General features: G+C 43.2%; 1 protein-coding gene across 7 annotated transcripts; it reads left to right on the forward strand.

Annotated features, from left to right (window-relative positions):
* Positions 1-3,410: 3,410 nt before the first annotated feature.
* Positions 3,411-20,272, forward strand: LOC134292924 (myotubularin-related protein 3-like). 7 transcript variants are annotated; one of them, XM_062958798.1, is made up of 18 exons: positions 3,411-3,581; positions 6,110-6,196; positions 6,993-7,021; positions 7,123-7,215; positions 9,301-9,417; positions 9,538-9,620; positions 14,284-14,450; positions 14,562-14,658; positions 14,754-14,867; positions 16,756-17,045; positions 17,585-17,696; positions 17,813-18,008; positions 18,115-18,300; positions 18,424-18,594; positions 18,711-18,856; positions 18,951-19,653; positions 19,805-19,893; positions 19,983-20,272. In XM_062958798.1, exons 3-18 carry the CDS (start codon positions 7,019-7,021, stop codon positions 20,137-20,139), a joined length of 2,724 nt encoding a protein of 907 aa, XP_062814868.1. In that variant the 5' UTR covers positions 3,411-3,581; positions 6,110-6,196; positions 6,993-7,018; the 3' UTR covers positions 20,140-20,272. The 7 variants fall into 7 exon arrangements, with proteins under 7 accessions (XP_062814868.1, XP_062814865.1, XP_062814863.1 ...); XM_062958795.1 differs by having other exon boundaries at positions 6,110-6,192; XM_062958793.1 differs by having other exon boundaries at positions 6,110-6,188.
* The last annotated feature ends 2,609 nt before the right edge of the window (positions 20,273-22,881 follow it).

A 22,881-nucleotide genomic window follows, 5' to 3' on the forward strand; every position in this document is an offset into this window, starting at 1 on the left:
TTTTCAGCCCCGCCGCGCATGCGCCCCGCGCAGGAAACGGGAGGCGCCGTTGGTTGGGACAGGCCCGCCCCTTTTGCGCATGCGCGCCACGCTTTTTCTCTCGTTCCTCTCCTCAACGTTCTCCTTCATGCGCATGCGCGTCTTGCCCTGTCGCTCATTCCGCTTAGGCCCGCCCCTGCTACGCAGGCGCGCCACGCTTTTTCTCTCGTTCTTCTCCTCAACGTTCTCCTTCATGCGCATGCGCGTCTTGCCCTGTCGCTCATTCCGCTTAGGCCCGCCCCTGCTACGCATGCGCGCCACGCTTTTTCTCTCGTTCTTCTCCTCAACGTTCTCCTTCATGCGCATGCGCGTCTTGCCCTGTCGCTCATTCCGCTTAGGCCCGCCCCTTCGGCGCAAGCGCGCCACGCTTTTTCTCTTCTCTCCTCAGCGTTCTCCTTCATGCGCATGCGCCTCTTGCCCTGTCGCTCATTCCGCTTAGGCCCGCCCCTTCGACGCATGCGCGCCACGCTTTTTCTCTTCTCTCCTCAGCGTTCTCCTTGATGCGCATGCGCATCTTGCCCTGTCACATTCCTTATTCTCCTCAGCGCTCGCTAGCCCTGCGCATGCGCACCACTCACTCCCGCCCTCCTCCACTCCATTGCGCATGTCCTCTCTGTCGCCTCAGCGTTCTTCCCTTCAATATAATTAATTTAACATAAGTATAAAAATATTCAAACATATTGAACTAATTTTTATTAATAAATATTATTTTTCCATCAATTGGACTAATTTAAAAATACACCAGGGCGAGCTCCTGCTGTCAGCCCCAGCTTCCGCCAAGCCAGCAGATCCAAAACATGCAAATGCGGGTAGAGCAATAGGTACTGCAAGCAGGAGCTGAGCTTGGCAGACCGACCGAGAGGCCGAGGGTTCTCATCCAGGGGACGTGGGCGAGCTCCTGCTGTCAGCCCCAGCTTCCGCCAAGCCAGCAGATCCAAAACATGCAAATGCGGGTAGAGCAATAGGTACTGCAAGCAGGAGCTGAGCTTGGCAGACCGACCGAGAGGCCGAGGGTTCTCATCCAGGGGACGTGGGTTTTTGGATTGTGGATTTTAAGAATAGACCTTTTAGAAAATGCATAACCATATAAAGAGAACCATTTATAAATGTTTACAGCTGATGTGCTGCAACTCCCATCAGCCCAGGACCAACCTACAGTAGAGTCTCACTTATCCAACGTTCTGGATTATCCAACGCATTTTTGTAGTCAATGTTTTCAATACATTAAATGTTTATAATTGTTCATGCTTTTTGTCTATTGTCGTGTTTTATATTGCTGTTGTTTTTATTTGGGCTTGGCCCCATGTCAGCTGTCCTGAGTCCCCGTTGGGGAGATAGAGGCGGGGTATAAAAATAATGTTATTATTATTATTATTATTATTATTATTATTATTATTAATGTTTAAATTTTTATAATTGTGCATGCTTTTTGTCTATGGTTGTGTTTTATATTGTTATTGTTTTTATTTGGGCTTGGCCCCATGTCAGCTGTCCTGAGTCCCTTTGGGGAGATAGAGGCGGGGTATAAAAATAACATTATTATTATTATTATTATTATTATTATTATTATTATTATTATTATTATTATTAAATCTGTCTCCCTAGCCGGAGACACCTCAATCTTGAATGTTGTTTCATCTTGTTATTATTTTCTGCCCTCTTCTGATTGTTAGTGGAAGAGAGAAAGAGAAAATAAAGAAGGCTTTCTGTCCTGAGTATTAGTCCAAGTTGCTTATCTCTTCCCACCTTCGAGCCTTTCAGATTCTTCCTTAATATTCCTGCTTTAAATACTCTTCCAGGCATGTTCAATCCGTCTCCTTCAAGGGCTTACCAGTATTCCTTTTCCAGAAAAATTTATTTATTTATTATATGAAATGTATTTATTATATAAATATAATAAATGCAATATAAATATACTAATAATTAGTAACTATACTAAATATAATATGATATTATAATAACTATAATAAACAATAACAATATAATATGCTGATATTCAATATTTATGTTAATATTTTGTTTCTATTCTATTCCAGATATATATATATATATATATATATATATATTAATACACTCATAATAACTATAATAATATACTAAATGTCATGTAATAACAAATATATTAAATTTAATAATAATAATAATAATAACAATTACAACAATAATAATAACGTATAATACCACCAACCAAGGTGGGCAGGGTCTTCTCGGTCCCGGTCGTGGCCTCCTTCTCCGTCAGGTAGAGTTCGTCCAACGCTGGCATCTCTCTATGGACACACAACCGTAGATAGAATGGCCTCGCAGCTCCTAAGCCTGGCTGCTTCCCTGGGGATTCCCCTGATTGGCAGGAATCAATATTTTTCCAGGCCTATTTAATTGCTCATAGCCATCAACCATAGGTTCAGGCGAAACATCAGCAGAGAGTGCTGCTGGGGGGGGTTCATTTATTATTATTATTATTACTATTATAACTATAACTATTATTTTATTATTTATCTATGGATTCATTTATGTCTTTAATTACTCATGCCCATAAGCCATAAGGTTCAGGCGAAACGTCAGGAGAGAGTGCTGCCATGTTTCCATCTGAGACAGGAAACAATCAGGGCCAGCAAACACCTCCCAATCCGAGGATTCGTTCCTCCCCCCCTCCCCCGCCCCAGGCAGGAAGCAGCCAGGCTATGGAGCTGCAAGGCTGTTCAGACCCTGATCTCTCTCTCTCTCTCTCATCTCAACTCCGGGCTCCGCGCCTTCCTCCCTCCCTTCCGGCGGACTCGAAGGGCGGAGCTTCCGTTTCCCAGGCACCCTGGGAGTCGTAGTCCGCGGGCGAGGACCGCGGGAAGATCACTAAAGGGAGCCGGACGTGGCTGGACTACGAGGACCAGCATGCAGCGGGGCGCCGCCAGGGCGAATTAAAGGGACAGGAGCCGCCGCGGGACGGTGGGAAGGTCCTGGAAGGGAGGTAGCTCGCATTAATCCTAATTAAAGGTTTAATTAATCCTAATGGAAGGGCGCTTTCAGGTCCTGGAAGTGGATAACTCACAAGGAAGGAGGTACTTCAGAATATTTCAGGTCCTGGAAGTAAATAAATAAACATTCAGGTCCTGAAAGGATATTATAGTCCTCTGGGGGCGTCGCCTCTCCAAGCCCCGCCTTCCTCCCATATTGGTCTAAGGGGCGTGGCCTCGCCTGACTGTTTATATGTCCCTTTCTCCTAGCGTGGGCGTGGCTTTCCCGAGCCCCGCCCTCTTCTGGTCCCTTTTCCCCGCTTATTGGCTTAGGGGCGTGTCCTCGCCGTAGTCGGCCAATCCCGCTCTGCCCTCCTCCCACCCAGCGTGGGCGTGGCCTCCACAGAGCCCCGCCTCCTTCCTCCTTCCCTCAGCGTCGGCGCCGCCATGTTGGGCCGGGCTTGTCTCTGAGGGAGAGGCCGGCGGAGGCGCGCGCAGGCCGCTCGGCCCATCGAGCCGCCCATCAATCAATCGATCGATCGATCGACCTGTCAATCAACCCAGGGTCCCCGTCGCCGGCCATGGCTCCGGGCGGTGAGTCCATCGAGTCCCGGGACGGAAGGAGAAAGAGAAGGCCTCAAACCGAGGAGGGAGGGAGGGAGGGGCCGGGGAGGGAGCGGGGCATGCTGGGAGATGTAGTTCAGCCCCCTTATTTCATGGATGCCGTGACCATAGAGATGGGGACGACCACAGAGTTGAGAATCCCTTTCCTTCTCATACTCAAGGCCATCATAATAATGTCCAAAGCCTGGCTGGGCATTCCAGTGATTGACTGGCATTGGAATGGCCTCGCAGGCACTGCAATGCTAATACGAATATTTGGTAAATATGATAATACATATAAACAGGGACGATATACTAAATATAATATAATAATAAATATGTTATGTTAATAAAATATTATGTGTGATAGTATTATATTTATTGGGCATACTTGTATGTTATTAGTGATCATGATATATTTATTATTATTGTTATTAGGTACACTATTGTATATTATTAATGATCATGATATATTTATTATTACAGTTGTTACTATTATTATTATTTTAAATTGTGTGTGATATTATTATACAACAATATATTTATTGTTGCCTCGCAGCCATTCCAATGCTAATACTAATATTTATACTAAATATAATATAATAATAATATAATACAATAATAAATATGTTATGTTAATAAAATATTATGTGTGATAGTATTATATTTATTGGGCATACTTGTATGTTATTAGTGATCATGATATATTTATTATTATTGTTATTAGGTACACTATTGTATATTATTAATGATCATGATATATTTATTATTACAGTTGTTATTATTATTATTTTAAATTGTGTGTGATATTATTATACAACAATATATTTATTGTTGCCTCGCAGCCATTCCAATGCTAATACTAATATTTATACTAAATATAATATAATAATAATATAATACAATAATAAATATGTTATGTTAATAAAATATTATGTGTGATAGTATTATATTTATTGGGCATACTTGTATGTTATTAGTGATCATGATATATTTATTATTATTGTTATTAGGTACACTATTGTATATTATTAATGATCATGATATATTTATTATTACAGTTGTTATTATTATTATTTTAAATTGTGTGTGATATTATTATACAACAATATATTTATTGTTGCCTCGCAGCCATTCCAATGCTAATACTAATATTTATACTAAATATAATATTATAATAATAATATAATACAATAATAAATATGTTATGTTAATAAAATATTATGTGTGATAGTATTATATTTATTGGGCATACTTGTATGTTATTAGTGATCATGATATATTTATTATTATTGTTATTAGGTACACTATTGTATATTATTAATGATCATGATATATTTATTATTACAGTTGTTATTATTATTTTAAATTGTGTGTGATATTATTATATAACAATATATTTATTGTTGCCTCGCAGCCATTCCAGTGCTAATACTAATATTTATACTAAATATCTATATATATAAAAGAGTGATGGCATCACGGCGACCGACAAAACAACAAAACTACAGGTCCCCCAACCTCGAAATTTGACAACACAACCCATCATCCACGGCTCTAGGTTGATACAACAAAAAGAAAAGAAAAATAAAGTCCTACTTAGAGGGAGAGGAATAATTGCTTTTATCCAATTGCTGCCAGTTAGAAGGCTAAGCTCCTCCCACTTGGTCTCCTAGCAACCCAATAAAAAATAATAAAAAACACTAAAAAATAATTAAAAACACTTAAAGAGTAATACAATAAAATACTCGAAACCTCGAAATTTGACAACACAACCCATCATCCATGTCTCTAGGTTGATACAACAAAAAGAAAAGAAAAATAAAGTCCTACTTAGAGAGAGAGGAATAATTGCTTTTATCCAATTGCTGCCAGTTAGAAGGCTAAGCTCCTCCCACTTGGTCTCCTAGCAACCCAATAAAAAATAATAAAAAACACTAAAAAATAATTAAAAACACTTAAAGAGTAATACAATAAAATACTATAATAACAGAAAATAACTAAAAATAATACAAGAAAATAATAAAGTATAATAAATAAAAAGATAACTTACAATAAAATTAATTAAAAAATACAAATAACGTCAAATAAAAATTACACAATGATTTTTAACCAATACCACCACCACTTTGCCACAGCAACGCGTGGCCGGGCACAGCTAGTAATATAATAATAATATAATACAATAATAAATATGTTATGTTTATTAAATAATATTATGTGGGATGAAACGTCAGGAGAGAATGCTCCTGGGTGCCAGCGAGACGACAGGGCGGCTTTCAACGCCAAGTGCAGCTGCGAGATAAGATAAAATACCCAAAACTCCCAAATACCAACTACGTATCTCGTGGTCTGTTCGGCGCATTCTTTCCAAGTCGCCCCGTCTTCTGTGTCTCAGCCACGGATTGAGGTTCCAGGTTTCAGCCTGCCTCTTTTGGGCTCTTGCTTGCTGAGAGTTATTATTTTTATATTATTATTATTATTATTAATCTGGCATCTCTTCCCTTCCACCCATTCAGGGCTGCTGCAGTGTCTGTGCTTCTCGGCTTCTGGCATGAGATGAAGGAAGACGGCCTTCCCTTATTCGTCCTTGAGTGAGTGAGTGAGTTGGACGATAGCATTATTATTATTATTATTATTAATTATAATTTATTTCTTGTTTCTTATTATTTGTTATCATTTATTATCATCTATTTTTATTTATCATTTATTATCATTTATTTTTATTTATTATCATTTGTCATTATTTTATTTATTTATTAACAATTATTTTTATTTATTACCATTTATTATCATTTATTTTATTAATATTTATTTATTTATTATTATTATTTTTATCATTTATTATTTTATAATCTATATTTATTATCATTTATTTTTATTAATATTTATTTATTATTATTATTATCATTTATTATTTTATAATCTATATTTATTATCATTTATTTTTATTAATATTTATTTATTTATTATTATTATTTTTATCATTTATTATTTTATAATCTATATTTATTATCATTTATTTTTATTAATATTTATTTATTATTATTGTTATCATTTATTATTTTATAATCTATATTTATTATCATTTATTTATTCTGTATTATCATTTATCATCTCATTTTATTTATTATCATCTATTATTATTATGTATGACCATTTATTCTAATAATAATAATAATAAAACTTTATTTATACCCCGCCACCAGTTCCCCGTGGGGACTCGGGGCGGCTCACAATGTTACAAAGTAGCAGCGCAAATACATTAACAATATACACAGTTTATTGTGTATATATCCAATCTAGTTTTTATTTTGGAATTATATATATATATATATATGTATAACATTTTATTTTCCTATCTATCCTATGAGATGATTCTTATTCCTATTCTTGTTCCAGATTCTGCCTGCAACCGCCGGCCCAACATGGTAAGCCTTTGAGAAGGAATGGAGGAACTAATAGGATGCTCTGAGTTCAGCCACGTTCCAGCGGTAGCATTCTCTCCTGACATTGCCACCCTCTTTTGCAGGAGCAGGAGGCCACGCAGGAGCATCAGCACCAGCAGGAAGCCAACCAGACGTTTCCCCGGAAGCAGCTCGTCCGCGAAGATGACAATCTCCAGGTTAGGAAGCAGCATCCTGACTTCATATTATTCCTTATCTATATCACATTGTGATGATCGTTCCTGCCCCGCTTTTATCATAGTCCATATATTATAATATATTACATAATATTATTAATATTATGTAATATATATTGCATTATTATATTTATTGGGTACACTATTATATTGTAACTATTATTGATATAGATTATTAATATTCTTTAATGTATTGTATATTATTATATTTTGGGCACACTATTATATATTATATAAATACATAATTTTAATATTATATTTATTGGGTAGTTATTTATTATCACTATATATATATTAATATTTTCTTATGACATGCCTGGATTTAACGTCAGGGGAAACCTTTACGTTTTTATGTATTATATTATTGTATTTATTGGGTACATTATTATATAGTACTAGCTGTGCCCGGCCACGCGTTGCTGTGTCTGAGTCTGGTGGTGTTGTTCAGTCTACATTAGGTTGTATTGATGCTGTGACCTCCACCTTCTTTATACTCACATTAGTAATAGTATTTGAAGTCTGTTACCTTCTTCAATTTTTGTGTTGATGGATAATTGCTTGAGATCCCTGTTGTCTTTGGTTTGTTGTTAGTTGTAATGTCTGATTCTGCTGAGTGCGGTTTATATTTTTATTGTGGTACAATAGTCCTTTTTTTTTGTTTTGCCTGTGTAGGTGTTTATTATTATTGTTCTTGTTGTGGTCATGAAGGTTGGATAAGTTAGATGCTACTGTATTGTTTTTTGGAGGCCCAGTGTAGCACTGACTGGCCTCTCAGCCTCAGTGCCTGGCTGTTTCTTGCCTGTGATGGTGTTGATTCTTATTGTTGTTGTTGTTGTCATTGTTATTATTGTAATTGTTTTTTTGGAGGCCAAGTGTGAATGTAGGGATTGGGGAGGTGGATGAGTTGTGTTGTCAAATTTTGTATTTGTTATCGTCACAATGCGTTGTTGTGAGTTTTGTGGGTCCGGATTGTGGTTTTGTGGTGTGGTTGTGTTGTTACAACTGAGAGGCAAGGCTTTTGTGTTGTGTTGCCAAGTTTTGTATTTCTGGGGCATTTAGTTGTGTGCTAAGTTTTGTATTTCTGGGGCATTTAGTTGTATTGTTATAGTCATGATGCGTTGTTGTAAGTTTTGTGGGTCCGGATTGTGGTTTTGTGGTGTAGTTGTGTTGTTACAACCGGGAGAAAAGGCTTTTGTGTTGTGTTGTCAAGTTTTGTATTTCTGGGGCGTTTAGTTGTGTGCCAAGTTTCGTATTTCTGGGGCGTTTAGTTGTATTGTTATAGTCATGATGCGTTGTTGTAAGTTTTGTGGGTCCAGTGTGGTTTTATGGTGTGGTTGTGTTGTTACAACTGGGAGGCAAGGCTTTTGCGTTGTGTTGCCAAGTTTTGTATTTCTGGGGCATTTAGTTGTGTGCTAAGTTTTGTATTTCTGGGGCGTTTAGTTGTATTGTTATAGTCATGATGCGTTGTTGTAAGTTTTGTGGGTCCAGTGTGGTTTTATGGTGTGGTTGTGTTGTTACAACTGGGAGGCAAGGCTTTTGCGTTGTGTTGCCAAGTTTTGTATTTCTGGGGCGTTTAGTTGTGTTGTTATCGCATGATGCGTTGTTGCCTGTGATGGTGTTGATTCTTATTGTTGTTGTTGTTGTCATTGTTATTATTGTAATTGTTTTTTTGGAGGCCAAGTGTGAATGTAGGGATTGGGGAGGTGGATGAGTTGTGTTGTCAAATTTTGTATTTGTTATCGTCACAATGCGTTGTTGTGAGTTTTGTGGGTCCGGATTGTGGTTTTGTGGTGTGGTTGTGTTGTTGTAACCTGGAGGCAAGCCTTTTGCATTGTGTTGCCAAATTTCGTATTTCTGGGATGTTTAGTTTTGTTGTTATAGTCACTGCGCAAACAACTTTTATCCTTTTATATATATAGATTATTATTATAAAATTATTTTTGTTCTTATTATATAAATATATAATTTATTATTAATATTATATTTATTGGGCACACTATTATCTATCCTTATTAGCCTATATTTTGAATAATAATCATGATAATAAATGTATTATTACCTTCTTAGGTGCCCTTCCTGGAGCTGCACGGGGAGAGCACGGAGTTTGTGGGCCGGGCGGAGGAGGCCGTGATCGCGCTCTCCAACTACCGCCTTCACATCAAGTTCAAGGAGTCCCTCGTCAATGCAAGTCCCACTCGTTAAGGGATGACCCTTCGTGGGAATTAACGAGTACGACACGGCTGTGAGGCTGCAGCAGAGCCCCCACCTGAATAAATGGTATCCTTATGTCTTTATTTTGGGCAGATCCCGCTGCAGCTGATTGAGAGCGTGGAGTGCCGGGACCTCTTCCAGCTCCACTTGGTCTGCAAGGACTGCAAGATCATCAGGTATCCTTAGGACTCACATCATTAATTATATTATTATTATTATTATCATGATGATGATGATGTGATCAATAACTATAACAATAATATAATGTTGTAAAGTAATAATATAATGTGTTGTCGAAGGCTTTCATGGCCGGGATCACAGGGTTGTTGTATGTCTTTCGGGCTGTGTGGCCATGTTCCAGAAGCATTCTCTCCTGACGTTTCGCCCACATCTGTGGCAGGCATACCTCACAACCTCTGAGGATGCCTGCCATAGATGTGGGCGAAACGTCAGGAGAGAATGCTTCTGGAACATGGCCACACAGCCCGAAAGACATACAACAACCCCAATAATATAATATTATTATAATAATATATATAATATATAATAGTAAAATAATAATACAATAATATACAGTAGAGTCTCACTTATCCAACACTCGCTTATCCAACATTCTGGATTATCCAACACATTTTTGTAGTCAATGTTTTCAATATATCATGAGATTTTGGTGCTAAATTCATAAATACAGTCATTACTACATAGCATTACTACGTATTGAACTACTTTTTCTGCCAAATTTGTTGTCTAACATGATGTTTTGGTGCTTCATTTGTAAAATCATAACCTAATTTGATGTTTAATAGGCTTTTCCTTAATGCCTCCTTATTATTCAACATATTCGCTTATCCAACATTCTGCCGGCCCGTTTATGTTGGATAAGTGAGACTCTACTGTAGTAAAGTAATATGATACAATAATACAATATTGTAATAAAATATAGTAATATAATAATAATAATAATAATATGTGAGAGGGGATCAATATCATAACAATAGTGTGGTTTATGGGAATAATATAAGAACACACCCACCTGTCTATATATATAAAAGAGTGATGGCATCACGGCAGCGGACAAAACAACAAAAGTAAACACCCCACAACCTCGAAAACTGACAACACAACCCCTCATCCATGCCTCTAGGTTGATACAACAAAAAGAAAAGAAAAATAAAGTCCTAATTAGAGGGAAAGGAATAATTGTTTTTATCCAATTGCTGCCAGTTAGAGGACTAATCTCTGCCCACTTGGTCTCCTAGCAACCAACTCAGCCGAGGGGACAGGCAGATTTAGCCCTCACTTAGGCTTCTTCCACAGATTATCTAATTTGCACTGGTTTATATGGCAGTGTAGACTCAAGGCCCTTCCACACAGCTATATAACCCATTTATATTCTTATATTATCTGCTTGGCACTGGATTATCTTGACTCCACACTGCCATATAATCCACTTCAGTGTGCATACTAAACATAAAGACAACCATACAACACACATTCAATATCACTACTACCTCAACAATTTCTCACCAACACCACCAGACAAAGCCACAGCAACGCGTGGCCGGGCACAGCTAGTATAATATATAATAGTAAAATAATAATACAATAATATAGTAAAGTAATATGATACAATAATACAATATTGTAATAAAATATAGTGATATAATTATTATAATAATAATAATATGTGAGAGGGGATCAATATCATAACAATAGTGTGGTTTATGGGAATAATATAATAACACACCCACCTGTCTATATATATAAAAGAGTGATGGCATCACGGCAGCGGACAAAACAACAAAAGTAAACACCCCACAACCTCGAAAACTGACATCACAACCCCTCATCCATGCCTCTAGGTTGATGCAACAAAAAGAAAAGAAAAATAAAGTCCTAATTAGAGGGAGAGGAAGAATTGTTTTTCTCCAATTGCTGCCAGTTAGAAGGCTAAGCTCCACCCACTTGGTCTCCTAGCAACCCACTCAGCCCAGTGTTAATAAAATAATGATAAAAAAATAAATACAAATAATACAATAAAAAATTATAAAAAACACTAAAATAATTAATACAATAAAATACTATAACAAAATGACTAAAAATAATACAACAAAATAATAAAATATAATAAATAAAAAAGATAAGTGACAATAAAATTAATTTAAAAAAAAACAAATAACGTCAAATAAAAATTCCACAACAAGTTTTAACCGATACCACCACCACTTTGCCACAGCAACGCGTGGCCGGGCACAGCTAGTATAATATATAATAGTAAAATAATAGTACAGTAATATAGTAAAGTAATATGATACAATAATACAATATTGTAATAAAATATAGTAATATAATAATAATAATAATAATATGTGAGAGGGGATCAATATCATAACAATAGTGTGGTTTATGGGAATAATATAATAACACACCCACCTGTATTTTATAATGTGTTTTATGAATACTGATGTAAGTTAATAATAATGTTTAACTGATTTGTATTGCACGTGGTGGGGGGGGGGGTGGGATGTGTGGGTGTGGATGATGGTGGGGTGCCCGGAGAGTGAGGGTGCTTGTCAGGACCCAGGCTGCAGAACACCAATAACCATGCGCAGAGACCAGAATCTATCTAATATCTTTATTAGGGAAATATATAAAGTCAATAAAAATAAGTGTAGAATATAGTTCAGGAGTAGACCTTTCAGGAAAGGTCAAATATAGTCCAGGAAAACAATGTCCAATATGTGATATTAAAGTCCAAAGTTATAATCCACTTCACCGAAACACACACTATTCGACAAGCAATAGTGTGGGGAACTGTCCATAGTCTTTGAGGCTTAAGGTAAATCCGAAGGAAACTGGGAAACAAGGCTTGAATCCGAGAAGCAAGGTCCGTGGTTTAAAACGCAAGGCAAGGCAAGACTTGAAACTTGGCAAGATCAAACTTGAAACAAGGCAAACATGAATCAAGAACTGAGTCCATAGAAGTCCGTGGTACAAGGCTGGGCAGGAAACTTGATCTGGGAACTGGAGTACGAAGTCTACACACGATCTCACTCCTCAAGCCGACGAATTGACTCTGCAAGGATTTCTTTGTGGGCAAACACCTATATAGGATCTTGTTTTCCCGCCAAGGAACACTTTCTCTGGGGAACAAGAACCGAAACCTATACTGCAGGGGTCCCCAAACTAAGGCCCGGGGGCCGGATGCGGCCCTCCGAGGTCTTTTACCTGGCCCCCGCCCTCGGTTTTATAATATAATATATTGTATATACATATAATATTGATAATAATATTATAATGTAATACAACACTAATAGTATCACCATATAATAATATTAATTATACATTCTATATTACATATAAAATTACTAATAATATTACAGTATAGTGGTATAGTTCAATATAGTAATATATAATGCTAATATTGTGCTATGCTAATAATATAATATATTGTATGTACATATAATTTTTAAGCCACTCTGAGTCCCCTTTGGGGTGAGAAGGGTGTGATACAAATGTAGTAAATTAATGCAGTAAATAAATAAATAATAAATAAATACATTTTAGACTTAGGCTCGCCCAAAGTCTGAAATGACTTGAAGGCACACAACAACAACGACAACAACAACAATCCTAATTAACTTGACTATCTCATTGGCCAGAAGCAGGAGCACACTTCCCATTGAAATCCTGATCAATGTATGTTGGTTAAAATTGTTTTTATTTTTAAATATTGCATTGTTCTTTCATTGTTCTTGTTGTTGTTGTTTTTGCACTACAAATAAGACATGTGCAGTGTGCATCAGAATTTGTATTTTTTTTTTCAAATGCTAATCCGGCCCCTCCACAGTCTGAAGGATTGTGGACTGGCCCTCGGCTTAAAAAGTTTGAGGACCCCTGCTATACTGTGTCCAGATGCAGGACTCCTTAAAGTTTCCCAAGGGAAACAGACTTAATCAGCTAATTGTCTGGCAGCTATCCTGGCGCTCCGGCGAGTCGCCTCTCGAGCGCCTCTATCTTGATTATAATAATCCCGGCGAGAAAATGGGGGAGATTCCTGCTCAAGGCTTGTTTGGCTGACTTCTGGTGCAAGGGCTCCAAATCTGGCAGAAACGGTGGGAAACCCAAGTTTTCCTCTTCCTCTGCCACCATAGTACATGGAACGGGACTACATGGCCCATGAGTCATCACAGTGCTGTGGGTGCCTCTGTCTTGCCCCTATATAAGTGGGCCAAAACAAGGTTCTGGAATTTGGTACAATAAAAATCTGTTGGAATCTACCAGCTTGTCTTGTGGTTTTTCCTTCGGAAGACGGACCCACAGCACAACTGGGAGAAGAGAACCCGACAATAATCTATATATATAAAAGAGTGATGGCATCACGGCAGCGGACAAAACAACAAAAGTAAACACCCCACAACCTCGAAAACTGACATCACAACCCCTCATCCATGCCTCTAGGTTGATACAACAAAAAGAAAAGAAAAATAAAGTCCTAATTAGAGGGAGAGGAAGAATTGTTTTTATCCAATTGCTGCCAGTTAGAAGGCTAAGCTCCGCTCACTTGGTCTCCTAGCAACCCACTCAGCCCAGGGGACCCTTGACCTTAACTACCACCAATTCCTCAATACTTTATTTCCCATTCCACCATACTTCGCCACAGCAACGCGTGGCCGGGCACAGCTAGTATTTTATGATGTGTTTTATGAATACTGATGTAAGTTAATAATAATGTTTAACTGATTTGTCTTGCACGTGGTGGGTGTGGATGCTGGTGGGGTGCGCGGAGAGTGAGGAGGGTGCCGTGGGTGCCCGTGTCTTGCCTCTGCGTGTGTGCAGGTGCCTGTTCTGCAGCCCGGAGCGGAGCCAGGAGTGGCAGCGGCGCCTGTCGGAGGCCACGGGGCCCCCCTCGCGCCTGGAGGGCCTCTTCTCCTTCGCCTTCCACGCCTGGTGCACCCACGTCTACGCCAGCGAGAAGGAGCAGCACGGGGACCTCTGCCGGCCCGGTACCCGACAGCCCTTCGCGGCACGCGCCCCCCCCCCCCCCCCCACAGCGCTCCTCCTGCCCCGGGCGGGGGGGGGGTCCTCATCTCAGGGCTCTTCTCTCTCTCGCGCAGGGGAGCACGTGGCCTCGCGCTTCAAGAACGAGGTGGAGCGCATGGGCTTCGACAGGAACCACGCCTGGAGGGTCTCCAACATCAACGAGAAGTACAGGTGAGCGCGGGGGGGGGGGCAGGGGGGGGCCTTCCGGGGGCGGCCGTCTTGGGGTGGCCGCCGACACTCCCGTCCCGTCCCCCCGTCTGTCACAGGCTGTGCAGCAGCTACCCGCAGGAGCTCATCGTCCCGGCCTGGATCTCCGACAAGGAGCTGGAGAGCGTGGCCGCCTTCCGATCCTGGAAGCGCATCCCCGCCGTGGTTTACAGGTGAGCACAAACATATCTATCTATATATATAAAAGAGTGATGGCATCACGGCAGCGGACAAAACAACAAAAGTAAACACCCCACAACCTCGAAATTTGACAACACAACCCCTCATACATGCCTCTAAGTTGATACAACAAAAAGAAAAGAAAAATAAAGTCCTAATTAGAGGGAGAGGAATAATTACAGAAATGGCTTGGATAATCCACAACGTTGGATAAGTGAGCCTCTACTGTATATAACAATGATATAATAATATAAAACAACTAGCTGTGCCCGGCCACGCGTTCCTGTGGCAAAGTGGTGGTGGTATCGGTTAAAACTTGTTGTGGAGTTTTTATTTGACGTTATTTGTATTTTTTTTTAAATTAATTTTATTGTCACTTATCTTTTTTATTTATTATATTTTTTTATTTTGTTGTATTATTTTTAGTCATTTTGTTATAGTATTTTATTGTATTAATTATTTTAGTGTTTTTCATATTTTTTTATTGTATTATTTGTATTTATTTTTTATCATTATTTTATTAACACTGGGCTGAGTGGGTTGCTAGGAGACCAAGTGGGCGGAGCTTAGCCTTCTAACTGGCAGCAATTGGATAAAAACAATTATTCCTCTACCTCTAATTAGGAATTTATTTTTCTTTTCTTTTTGTTGTATCAACCTAGAGGCATGGATGAGGGGTTGTGATGTCAATTTTCGAGGTTGTGGGGTGTTTACTTTTGTTGTTTTGTCCGCTGCCGTGATGCCATCACTCTTTTATATATATAGATATCATTGTTATATACAGTAGAGTCTCACTTATCCAACGTTGTGGATTATCCAAGCCATTTCTGTAGTTGATGTTTTCAATCTATCATGATATTCGTAAATACAGTAATTACTACATAGCATTACTGCGTATTGAACTACTTTTTCTGTCAATTTTGTTTTGGTGCTTGATTTGTAAAATCATAACCTAATTTGATGTTTAATAGGCTTTTCCTTAATCCCTCCATATTATCCAACATATTCGCTTATCCAACATTCTGCCGGCCCGTTTACGTTGGATAAGCGAGATTCTACTGTATTATAGTTAATATTTATTATTATATATTGTTATATAATAACTCTTATACAATACTATACTATATAATAAAAATATTACAGTATCACATAGATAATATATATTATTATATAGATATATTTTCGCTATCATATTATATAGTATAATATTGTATATTATTTTATAGTTAATATATATTATTATCTAATGTTATAACTATTATAATGCTGTTGTTATATATTATAATATTGTATATTATATTATATATTATATACATTATGTTATATTACAATATAGAGATATAATGATATTAATGTACTGTAATAGAGATTTAATATTAATTTATAATATATAGTGATATAATAATATGGTTTTAATATAATACAGAGATATAATATTTAATGTAATATATAGAGGTGTAATGATATTAATTTAGTATAATATAGAGATGTAATAGCAATTAGTATAATATATGTAGATATAATAGTATTGGTTTAATATAATACTTAGAGATCTTATAATATTAATGTATTATAACATATAGAAACATAATATGCATATGATATTGGTAATATGGTATTATACATGGTATAATACCCCATGTATTATGACATGGGGTAAGCATAAAGGCAGGCACGTAGGGGGCGTTCTCAGGGCTCGAAATGGCCCAGATCTGGACTTTTCCCAAATGCTAAGCAGGGTCAGGCCTGGTCGGGGATCGGATGGGAGTGGGAAGAGACCCCGCCCGAGGGAGCCTAGGAACCGACCCACGGGTTGTGGTGGATGGGCGGGGGGGGGGGTTCCCCGAGAGGCCGAGCTAGCTGTCCGCTTCCCACCCACAGGCACCAGAGCAACGGGGCGGTCATTGCGCGCTGCGGCCAGCCGGAGGTCAGCTGGTGGGGCTGGAGGAACGCCGACGACGAGCACCTGGTCCAGTCCGTGGCCAAGGCCTGCGCCGTGGACGCCCGGGCCAAGGTGGCCGACCCGCGAGGAGGGCGAGGGGGGGGCGGATACGCCGACCCAGAGTTCGGGAAGGACGGCGCGGAGCCCCCGAAGCTGCTCATCCTGGACGCACGCTCCTACGCCGCCGCCGTGGCCAACCGGGCCAAGGGAGGGGGCTGCGAGTGCCCAGGTGAGCGGGGCGGGGCGGGGGCGGGTGGGGAAGCCACGGAAGCGGGAGCGTCTGCAAGCATGCGCAGAGGGCTACGGGGAAATTAGAGCATTCTACAAGCATGCGCAGAGGGCTACGGGGAAATTAGAGCATTCTACAAGCATGCGCAGAGGGCTACGGGGAAATTAGAGCATTCTACAAGCATGCGCAGAGGGCTACGGGGAAATTAGAGCATTCTACAAGCATGCGCAGAAGGCTGACTGAAGCAAAGGGGAAAGGATGGGACTGCCCCTCGCTTCTTTCCACGTCTCTGGTTTACTCACATCCTTCATGTGTTCCTCATAGCCCAGCGGCATAGCTTATCAGTCCGGTTTCAGACACGTTTGAGGTAGTTTATCTGTGCGCAGGTGGCATGGGGATCTTGCAGACGTTGAGCAAGTGGTCCAGAGTCCGAGAGGGATCTAAAAAGGGAGTCTAAGCCCTGGGCAGGCCCGGATCGGGTCAGGCTCTCAGGAACCAGAGCACTCCCTCCCTCCCTCCCTCCCGCCCGTCTCTTCCAGAGTACTACCCCAACTGCGAGGTGGTCTTCATGGGCATGGCCAACATCCACTCCATCCGGAAGAGCTTCCAGTCCCTGCGCCTGCTCTGCAGCCAGGTCCCCGACCCAGGAAAGTACGTCCCGGCCCCCTCGCGCCCCCCTCCTTCCCCCCCCCCTCGAGGCTCCGGTGCGGTTTCCCGTTGACACTCCCCCCCCCCCCCCCCGCTCCTGTGTCCGTCCTCCGCTGCAGCTGGCTCTCGTCGCTGGAGGGCACCAAGTGGCTGCAGCACCTGTCGGTCCTGCTGAAGTCGGCGCTGCTGGTGGTGCACGCGGTGGAGCGGGACCGGCGCCCGGTGCTCGTGCACTGCTCCGACGGCTGGGACCGCACCCCCCAGATCGTGGCCCTGGCCAAGCTGCTCCTCGACCCCTACTACCGGACCATCGAGGTCAGACCCGGGAACGGGGGGAGGGGGGGGCGGCGGAGGGGGGGGAGGGCAGCGGGAGTCGAGCCCCCCGCCCCCCCCCCCCATATCTCCTTCGTGGGCCTTGCAGGGCTTCCAGGTGCTGGTGGAGACGGAGTGGCTGGACTTTGGGCACAAGTTTGCCGACCGCTGTGGGCACGGGGAGCAGGCGGGCGACCCCAACGAGCGCTGCCCGGTCTTCCTGCAGTGGCTGGACTGCGCCCACCAGCTCCAGAGGCAGTTCCCCTGCTCCTTCGAGTTCAGCGAAGCATTCCTGGTGAGACCCCCCCCCCCCCCCGGGAGGCCCCACTTGCCCCACTGGCCCCGCCTGCGGGTGGCAATACCCAGGGCGAGTGTCCATCATGGGACAACCCCCCCCCCCCGCTGCCCTGTCCCGCAGGTGAAGCTGGTCCAGCACACCTACTCCTGCCTCTTTGGCACATTCCTGTGCAACAACGCCAAGGAGCGCGGCGAGAAGCACACCCAGGAGAGGACCTGCTCCGTGTGGTCCCTGCTCCGGCCCGGGAACAAGGCCTTCCAGAACCTGCTCTACTGCTCCCAGTCCGACTCCGTACGTGCGCCCCCCCCACCCCCTGCCCCCCCCGTCTGTGGTGGTCCTGCGACGAGAGTGGGCCGCGCAGCCGCCCTCGGTCAAGCCCCTGCCCCGGGCGGGTGTCTCTGCCGCAGGTGCTGTTCCCGGTGTGCCACGTGCGGAACCTCATGCTCTGGAGCGCCGTCTACCTGCCCGGCTCCTCCCCCTCGACCCCTGCCGACGACCCCTGCACCCCCTACCCGCTCCCGGCCCCCGGCCCCGAAGAGGCCCCGCTGGGCAGGTGAGCAGACCGGGGCGCCGAGAGGGCCAGCCGGGGAGGAGAGGGCTCGAGGGGGCTGACCACGTGTGTTCCCCCCCCCCCGTGTCCCCCCCAGGCTGCCCAAGACCCGCTCCTTCGACAACCTGGCCTCGGCCTGCGACGGCGGCCACAGCGGCCCCCCTCCCGCCGCCCGGCGCAGCAGCGACCCCAGCCTGGGGGAGAAGTGGCCGGAGCACCGCCGCTCCCTGGAGCCCAGCGACCCCTTCGAGGGGGGCCGGGGGGCGGAGCTCTCCCTGGCGGTGGCCCCGGGCCAGATGGAGAACATCCTGCAGGAGGCCACGGAGGAGGAGGAGGCGGGCCCCACCGACACCCCGGCCCCCCCGGAGGCCCCGAGCGCCTCCTTCCCGTGGCTGGGCACCGGGGAGGAGGCGGAGGCGCTGGAGCTGCACCGCTTGGCCGCCTCCCTCAACCGGACCCCCCCTCCCGCCCCCTCCCCCTGCGCCCTGCCCTTGCGCGACTACGGGGGGGGCGGCCGGAGGGGGGCGGCCGGAGGGGAGCCGCGGGGGGCCCCGCCGCCTCCGCTGCCGCCCGGCAGCCCCGACCCGCCCCCCGCCCCCCGCGGCCCCCTGGACGACGACGACGGGATGCCGGCCTACGCGGACGCCGTGCAGCAGCGGCTGCGGCAGATCGAGAGCGGGCACCAGGCGGAGGTGGAGACCCTCCGGAAGCAGCTGCAGGAGCTGCGCAGCCGCCTCGAGGGGCGCCTCCTCAACGGCGCCCTCCACTGCAACGGACTCCCCTGCGGACTCGGACAGGTGGTAAGTCCGCCCGTCCGTCGGTCGGTCAGTCGGTCAGAGCGTGCCTGCCGGGGGCACCTGGGTGGCGGCCGTTCCCGCACTCAAGGCCCCCTCCCCTCCGCTCCCCTCCGCTCCCCTCCGCTCCCCTCCGCTCCGCTCTCCTCGCCCGCAGGTGACGCGCTGGCCCCCCGACCCCCTGGGCGCCCACTGCCACGGCTGCGACAGCGCCTTCTGGCTCGCCAGCAGGAAGCACCTCTGCAGGTAACGGGCCCCGCCCCCCCCCCCCCGCCCCACTGGCTTCCCGTTTCCCACCTGCCTCCTGACTTCCTCCCACGCGTGTGTGTTTCCAGGAACTGCGGGAACGTCTTCTGCGCCTCGTGCTGCAACCAGAAGGTCCCGGTCCCGGTCCCGGAGCCCATCCGCCTCTGCAAGGCCTGCTCCTCCGGACTCGGGCCCCACAACAACGACCCCACTGCCGCCACCGCCACCGCCGCCCACTCGAACTGAACCAAGGGGGGGGGGCGTCATGGCCGCCGCGGAAAGACCCGGAAGGGGGCGGCCATTTTGTAACTGGATTTTGCTGGAACCCGGGCGGGGGCGACGCGTGTTTGTCGGTTCGGTGGTCGTTGTCGCTGCTGCTGCTGCTGCTGCTCTTGGGAGACGTTGTGGGCGACGCAACGGGCGCTGCCTTCTTCTCTTCCTCCTCCTCCTCCTCCTCTTTCAAAATGGCCGGCCTCGGAAGCGTTGGGGTTATTTATTCTCGGTATTTCCGATCATCCGGATTGGGGAAATAATAATAATAATGATAATAATAATACACAACTTTATTTGTATCCCGCTCCCTCTCGGAAAGGGGTTTGGGATGGCTTACCACGTAAATACAAAACAATCGCCGCCACGACAGACGTGCCAAGGATATATCTACATGCTGATTACGGGTCTATTCAATATTATTATTATTATTATTATTAGTGGCTCGTTCCATGCCAAGCAGTCCAAAACGTTCCCACCACCACGTTGTCTCGTTCTATAACGGAAGTCATAAGTCTGAGCTCACACGGAGACAAGTACATGGATGGATGGATGGATGGATGGATGGATGGATAGATAGATAAATAAATAAATAGATAGATAGATAGATAGATCGATAGATGAATAGATAGAGAAATAGATGGATCAGTAGATAGATGGATGGATGGTTGGATGGATGGACAGACAGATAGATGGATAGGTGGACAGACAGATCAATGGATGGAGCGATGGATGGATGGATGGATGGATGGATGGATGGATGGATGGATGGATGGATGGATGGATGGATGGATGGATGGATAAATAAATAGATAGATCGATCGATCGATCGATCGATCGATAGATGAATAGATAGAGAAATAGATGGATCAGTAGATAGATGGATGGATGGTTGGATGGATGGACAGACAGATAGATGGATAGGTGGACAGACAGATGAATGGATGGAGCGATGGATGGATGGATGGATGGATGGATGGATGGATGGATGGATGGATGGATGGATGGATGGATAAATAAATAGATAGATCGATCGATCGATCGATCGATAGATGAATAGATAGAGAAATAGATGGATCAGTAGATAGATGGATGGATGGTTGGATGGATGGACAGACAGATAGATGGATAGGTGGACAGACAGATGAATGGATGGAGCGATGGATGGATGGATGGATGGATGGATGGATGGATGGATGGATGGATGGATGGATGGATGGATGGATGGATGGATGGATGGATAAATAAATAGATAGATCGATCGATCGATCGATCGATAGATGAATAGATAGAGAAATAGATGGATCAGTAGATAGATGGATGGATGGTTGGATGGATGGACAGACAGATAGATGGATAGGTGGACAGACAGATGAATGGATGGAGCGATGGATGGATGGATGGATGGATGGATGGATGGATGGATGGATGGATGGATGGATAAATAAATAGATAGATCGATCGATCGATAGATGAATAGATAGAGAAATAGATGGATCAGTAGATAGATAGATGGATGGTTGGATGGATGGACAGACAGATGAATGGATGGATGGATGGATGGATGGATGGATAAATAGATAAATAAACCACCAAGACGTCCTAGGTGGTTCTCCGAGCGGTCACAAGCAACATGATCATCGGCGTATTGGAGTTCTATCACAGACATCATAGGTGGTCATCTGAACATGCACAGAGTACGTTCTCATCGGCATATTCAACGGTGGGAATGTTGAGACCACTCGGCATGGAACGGCCCCGTCTGTATTATTATTATTATTATTATTATTATTATTTTCCAACCGACGAAGCACTTCCCACAACTTGTATAACAATAACAACTTTGTTGTTCTCCTTCCTTCCTATGTAAAGCAGGAAAGAATAGCTGTGTGTACATGTATGTATGTATGTATGTATGTATGTATGTATATAATGCCCTCTTTGCTCCTTGATCTTTGTCATTTTCTCCCCTTCTTTTGTCAATAAAGTGTTGCATTATTTTAGAATGTTTTGATATACAGACTATTTACTTCCAACATTTATATCCCGCCTGTTCACAATTGGCGACCATTCGATGCCTACACATCATTAAAACATAGCAATAAAAATCCAATTAAATCCAATTAAAACAATACATTATCATCTGCATATTGGAGTTTGCTCCAGATCCGTCATCGGATGGGTCCAGGTAATATAATCTATATATATAAAAGAGTGATGGCATCACGGCGACCCACAAAACGACAGGCCCCCCAACCTCGAAATTTGACAACACAACCCCTCATCCACGCCTCTAGGTTGATACAACAAAAAGAAAAGAAAAATAAAGTCCTAATTAGAGAGAGAGGAATAATTGCTTTTATCCAATTGCTGCCAGTTAGAAGGCTAAGCTCCTCCCACTTGGTCTCCTAGCAACCCAATAAAAAATAATAAAAAACACTAAAAATAATTAAAAACACTAAAAGATTAATACAATAAAATACTATAATAACAGAAAATAACTACAAATAATACAAGAAAATAATAAAATATAATAAATAAAAAGATAACTTACAATAAAATATTAATACAATAAAATACGATAACAAAAAATAATACAAGAAAATAATAAAATATAATAAATAAAAAGATAACTTACAATAAAATTAATAAAAAATGCAAATAACGTCAAATAAAAATTACACAACCATTTTTAACCAATACCACCACCACTTTGCC

This window comes from Anolis carolinensis, chromosome X (genome assembly GCF_035594765.1).
Source record: "Anolis carolinensis isolate JA03-04 chromosome X, rAnoCar3.1.pri, whole genome shotgun sequence".
NCBI lineage: Eukaryota > Metazoa > Chordata > Lepidosauria > Squamata > Dactyloidae > Anolis > Anolis carolinensis.

Coding starts and splice junctions, on each gene's coding strand:
- LOC134292924 (XM_062958798.1), top strand. Junction 9,621..14,283: donor AAGGACTGCAAGATCATCAG/GTATCCTTAGGA, acceptor GCGTGTGTGCAG/GTGCCTGTTCTGCAGCCCGG. Junction 19,654..19,804: donor CCTGCGGACTCGGACAGGTG/GTAAGTCCGCCC, acceptor CCTCGCCCGCAG/GTGACGCGCTGGCCCCCCGA.